This window comes from Solanum tuberosum, unplaced genomic scaffold, assembly GCF_000226075.1.
Source record: "Solanum tuberosum cultivar DM 1-3 516 R44 unplaced genomic scaffold, SolTub_3.0 scf00201, whole genome shotgun sequence".
Taxonomy (NCBI): Eukaryota; Viridiplantae; Streptophyta; class Magnoliopsida; order Solanales; family Solanaceae; genus Solanum; species Solanum tuberosum.
In genome coordinates, this window is record NW_006239126.1 from 950,784 (window position 1) to 956,783 (window position 6,000).

A 6,000-nucleotide genomic window follows, 5' to 3' on the forward strand; every position below is an offset into this window, starting at 1 on the left:
TGATGTACAAATAATTTTTTTTAAAATGTTAGAAAGTATATTTAAATAAATTGTCTTTATCGTAATTTGGAAGTGTTAAGCAGTTTTGCTTCTTATTAAAGTGGAATTAACCGCGCATTATTGATATCTTCCATGAGAAGGCTATTCTTTGCATAATAATCACGTTTGCAACTCCATTACATTTATGATTTATTTACTTTATTATTATACTATATAATTTTCTTATTAGTTGTCATGTTTTATTTTCTGCCGTTTTTCCTTTTCATAATTACTTTGATTTATTATACTAATTAAGTCGAAAAGTTCTCAAAAACCAATTTTTCTATCTTTATGAGATAGAAATAAGATTGGCGTACACTTTACTGTTTGTGGTGTATTATAGTATATGACTAGCTAGCACAAGGGTAATTAATATGCACACATACTAGTATATGTCAAATGAAATGCTTCTCTTTAGTTGACACTAACGATAGTTTTGCATTGTTAAATTTACAAGTTTGGATATAAAATTTAGATGTAATTATGAGACTTAAGCGCATATAAGAGGTGGATACATAATTTAAATTCTATAAATTCAATTATATTATTGCTGAACCTAATTTGAATTGTAGGAGTATAGGCCTAACTCCTAGCTTCCTATTAGTTTTTTTTCGCAATTAGTTTAATAAATTTTACACTTCTTTTTGGTCTAATTAATTAGTTTCTTTTGGTTAAATAAGTTTCGACATTCAGTTCAAAAAAAATATAGTAAGTCAAGTTATAAAAATATTTTGTAATTAGAGATCGAGAAGACAGATTTAGCTAATTACTTAGAAATTAATGTCTTCAGGATCATTTTTTTTTTGGATTAGACCAAATTATGAGAAGTTTTATTGGTCAGCATAATCATTTCAATACAAATTCTCTACTTCCATCTGCTGGAAATATTCATCTAAATTTTTGAAATAATGTCGGAAAAACACTTCAATACTATCAGCTGGAGAAAATTAGTTAATATAAATACAATTAATCTGGAAACTATAGTATCACCCTATTATTTCTTTAGATCGCAGTGGTCTCTTAGAACATCCAATAAAATTGGAAAAATATAAAAAAAATAAAACGTCGTGCACAAATCGAGAAATGATCCAAATAATTGTTTTTAAAATGTTAGATCTTTAGCCTTGAAATAATACTATATACGTATATTAGAGCTCCACTATATGTAAAAAAAAATTTGGGTCCTTTTTTCTTAAATACTAGTTTCAGTCATTCTTATAGATGAATACAAATTTTTAAACCTCTAATACATCACGTACCATATTTGAGTTTTATTATGTACATAAACTGAGACAATTTATAAGTACATATATCAAATCCAATCATTATCATATATTTTCTATGATTATATATAGAGCATTAAAGATTACTTCCATATATTGTCAAATTGTGAACTTGAAGCAGATAATGAGGCAATTTCTGAACTCATTTCTTGTCCCTTAGTATCACTTTGAAGCTGCATGTTCATTTTTTCAGATGCTGGGGAACTAGAGCAAGCAACATTGTAGCCATCTTGTTGAGTACTTAATTGAGATGCAACAAGTTTATCGAGTACTCGCCAATCGGTCACTTGATCATAGTTGTTGTTGTTGTTATTGTAAATTGAGTTGTTGATTGATCCATAGGGTAGAGGGATTTTTGGAGACTCTAATTGAGGGAGTTGAAGAAATAATGCATCATTATTATGAGGGTACTGTTGATGCATATTGTTGTAGGGTAATTGATGATGGTATGAAGGTGTAACATTATAGGGATTTGGAAAATTGTTACGTTGTGGAGAGTCAAAATTAGGCGTGAAATTGGAGACTAATTGGTCATCGTTGTACCAACATAGTGACTCATGTTGGTATAATTGGTCTCCTTCTCTCCTTATTGTTGTTGCTAGTTTTTTCTTGAATACTCTACACACTGCCCAACCTTCTTCCTGCTAGATCAATTTGAATAATGTTAGAATATACATAAAATTTATAATGTTTTATGCATTGACGGTATAAATAACGTAATGTATGTACTATTAGGTTAAGTCGATCTAAAATATCAACCTAAGTAATTTTTCCGTATCAACATTGATATGGTAATAACCTCATCAAATTGCAAATAATAAAAGAGCATTTGACTAAACTTATACGTTGGTCGAACTATTTTGTAATCGCTTTTTGGCTTGTCAAGAACAAAATCAGTTGGTCAAGCATCCTTTTATAAGTCAGAATCAGTCAAAAGTAATAAACTGGTCAATCATAACTTATAATTTTGCAGCTTATAAACACTTTTAATTTGACCAATCTTCTAACAATTTTATCCCTTACTATAAATTTTAATTATCTATCTATTATATTTTCATCATTTGTAATATTCTTATTTCTAAAAAAAGCTCTACGGATAATTCAGTTATTTCGATAGAAAACGTGTTTGTCAACACATTCTTATAAAACATACTAACTAGTTATAATCCGTTCCAGAACTTCTATCTAAACACGTAACTTACTCAACAATTATCTACTATATATCAACAAATCAAGATAATTAGGAGCTAGGTTTATCAGACTTGGATAAAGTTAGATTTTTTTTTCTATGCAATTGTAATTGATAACTACACATTTCTATAACTACTCTAGCAAAACATATCAAGGTATAGAAATCTTCACATGAAAAAGAATGCTTTAATTTGAGATAGTTCTTAATTATCGATTATAACTACAATCCTTACGATAACAAGATAGCTCAATCAACTATAACAGATAACTCGTCTTATTTTTGAGATTATTAATTATAACAAGTACTACTATTTAAGTTTAGAAGACTTGCCTGAATAGTAGTGGCATTCTCATTGGTTTCAAGTCTGTACTCATGCATTATATAATCTGATTTTTGTCCATTTGGTGCTCGACCTTTATAAAATACCAATGTCTTTCTCATTCCAACTAAACATTGCTTACGATAAATAGCCTTATCTCTTCCAGTTGCTTTCCAAAATCCTGCTTTTGTAGCTCTATTTGTTCTAGTCCCTGTTGGATACTTCTTGTCTTTATGACTAAAAAAGTACCATTCATTTTGCTCCTCACTTCCAATCCTGCACAATTCTGAAAAATATAAACAAACAAAAAATCAGTACAGTCACATCTCTCTATAACAGTCATCATCTATAACAATATTTCACTATAACAATCAAAGTTTGATTTTTTAAACCGATTTTACATGTTGTATTCTGTTATATGCTTTATGTAACAACATCTAGCTATAACAACCAAAAAATAGTCGGACAAATGATGTTGTTATAGATGGTAATTAGTAGAAGAGGGTTATAGGCTCTAATCGGAAATATATAGCTTCTCTACCCAAAAAAGTAGGATAAGGTATCGTACATATGAAATTATACTTTGTTGATGTATTGAAATTTTGCATATTTTAACATCTAGAATTAACATATACTACAACATATGTCATTGATAATTAATGATGTTATAAATCAAAGCTATGTACCTTGAAGATCCCATGGCTCAATTTTATAAAGATCAATTTCCTTAATGACATCAAGGTCAATTCTTTTTGAAGCAATCTTTTTTCTGAGGTAATAATCAACTAATTCTTCATCCGTAGGGTGGAATCTAAAACCTGGAGGAACATGTGCAAAAGAATTCATGTCTTTTGTTGATCCACAAAATCAAAACCTGCATTCCAATTATCAAAAACATTAGTTATTAAAAACAAAAAGATTATAATATATAATTATGTCACATACTATAAGTTTCAAGAACATACAAATGTAAGGAAATTAGAGAACATTTCACCAATTTTCTTTAGTGGTTTTTTTTTTTGATATTGTACATGTGATCACATACTTTTAATCTGTACAAGTGATTAAAAATGTTAAACATCAGTTCACTTCATTGTTCAGAAAACATATATATCATATGTTTCCTTTCTAAACTAAACTACCTGTCAAATTATTAATAATAATATAGAAAATAAGACTGGTTACCTGCTATAACTAATCAGACATGATTTAACATGAATATACACACTATTTTTGTATAATCTATGTAACACCTCAATTCAATACCCTAATAAATAAAAAAGAAAATCAAATTCAACACCAGCTAGTTCAAATCATAAGCAAGAATTTATAATTCAGAAATTAATTACCTATATTAAAAAAAAAACCATGTATATATGTTAAAACAAATTAAAACACTAAAAGTAAATAATGTGTGTAGAATTTGTTTTGTCAACTTTGTGGGGATAAAAGCATGAGAGCCCTAATCACTTGAAGATATGGCTAAAAAAACACTACTCAAGTTTGCTTTAGCCTTAGGCATGAAACTTGAATGAAACAAGTACGATAAGTATAATGTCTCCTCCACTCATAAAAAGTATAATAATATAATGTGTAATCAAAATTATATACTTTTACTTTAATTTGTTTAGATATAGCCAACATAATACATATTAAATTATCAAACAATTAAGTTCAAGAAGCATGCACCTAAATTAATATCTCACAAATGCATATAGTACACTCAAAATAAATTTAATTTGATATCACAAAAGAGGAAGGAGGAGGAGGAAGGTTACATAGTTTATACTCATCCTTTAAGAAAATAAGATCTAAGTAGAGTGAATAAATTTATGATGAAAATTAACAAGAATATTCTAAATAATTTTGTAAAACATTTTGCAAGACCTTGAAAACACTTTCTTCATCCAATTAACTTATATTTTTCTTTGTCTAGGGTGATGACACATAAAATTCGAGATAGCAAGCTACCTTGATGGACTTTCTCGTTAAAGAAATGAATTAATATTTTGCAAGTCAATGACGACTCACATATCAGATATTAACGAACAGATACTTGATCTTCTTCATCAAATTATCTAAAAATGAAAAAAGTGATCAAATAAGAAAGAAGAAGAAGATAGCTAGCTATATCAAGACAACCTTTGATGATAATTGTAATGATCCTCTAGAGTTTGTGTTGATCCACAGATCTGCTTCTCTCTTGTAAAATATTCAGATCAATCAAAGCCACTGTGTAAAAAGATATATAGAATTATAAAACTCTCATTCAACTTTACAAAGCTAGCAGACAAAAAGAGAAGCTACCAATTCCTCCTCGGGAATCGAACTCTTTTAACTCACACACAGAAAAAAAAAAAAAACTTGTCTCATGGTCCTCTCCACCCAAAAAAAAAAAAAAACTATGATCAGATCCCAAAGTATATATGAAAAGTAGAGAAGAAATTAATTTCTTCCTTAAGAGGAAAAAAAATGAGGAGCTAGAAAAACATAGGGTTTCAAAAAAAAAAATGCAAACTAGAATGTGTAACAAATTAAAACATTCTTTTTTTTTCTTCTATAGAAAACAACTATGAGTAATATATATATATTTTTTGTGTCACCTTATCACTTGAGGAAGAAGATAAAGATCATTGTAAAAAAGATTTGGAGGCAGAAAAAATGGTGGCTGAGGGTGAAGCACACAAGTTAATTATTCCACCACCCCCACCAATTTTTGATGGAGACCTAAGTTGATGGTTTTTTAGTGTATGAAAATAAAATGTGATTTTAGTGTTTTTGTATGTTTTGTTTGATTAAAGAGATAGAGAATGAAGGTCAAGAAAAATGAGGGCATATATTAGCTAGGCCTTCTTAAAGAGGCAAACAACATCCATACATTATAAGACAACACACCCGACCAAAAAGAGAATGTATTTGTTAATTATTAACTTGTTTGTTAGCTTATTAAATTGTTGTTGTTGGTGACATAATCATTTAATCAAATATTTAACATTTTCTTGGATCCATAATTTAAATATTATGAAGTTCAGATCGATGTCAATGGAGGAGGGTTGTCCAGACCTTATAAGTAGTTTCACGCATATTTATGGATGGGGGTATTTCCAAACCTTTGAATCGGTAGTCTAATTCATACTACAAAAACTAGTTCAAAAAAAGGAGGATTA

The 6,000-nt window shown here is 28.7% G+C and overlaps 1 protein-coding gene across 2 annotated transcripts; it reads right to left on the reverse strand.

Annotated features, from left to right (window-relative positions):
• Positions 1-1,285: 1,285 nt before the first annotated feature.
• Positions 1,286-5,618, reverse strand: LOC102592824 (NAC domain-containing protein 7-like). Of its 2 annotated transcripts, XM_015312400.1 has the most exons (5): positions 5,437-5,618; positions 4,976-5,065; positions 3,520-3,707; positions 2,845-3,119; positions 1,286-1,963 (listed from the first exon to the last, which is right to left on the reverse strand). In XM_015312400.1, the coding sequence occupies exons 3-5, from the start codon at positions 3,677-3,679 to the stop codon at positions 1,406-1,408; spliced, it is 993 nt and encodes a 330-aa protein (XP_015167886.1). In that variant the 5' UTR covers positions 3,680-3,707; positions 4,976-5,065; positions 5,437-5,618; the 3' UTR covers positions 1,286-1,405. The 2 variants fall into 2 exon arrangements, with proteins under 2 accessions (XP_015167886.1, XP_006355522.1); XM_006355460.2 differs by lacking the exon at positions 5,437-5,618 and having other exon boundaries at positions 4,976-5,358.
• Between the last annotated feature and the right edge of the window lie 382 nt (positions 5,619-6,000).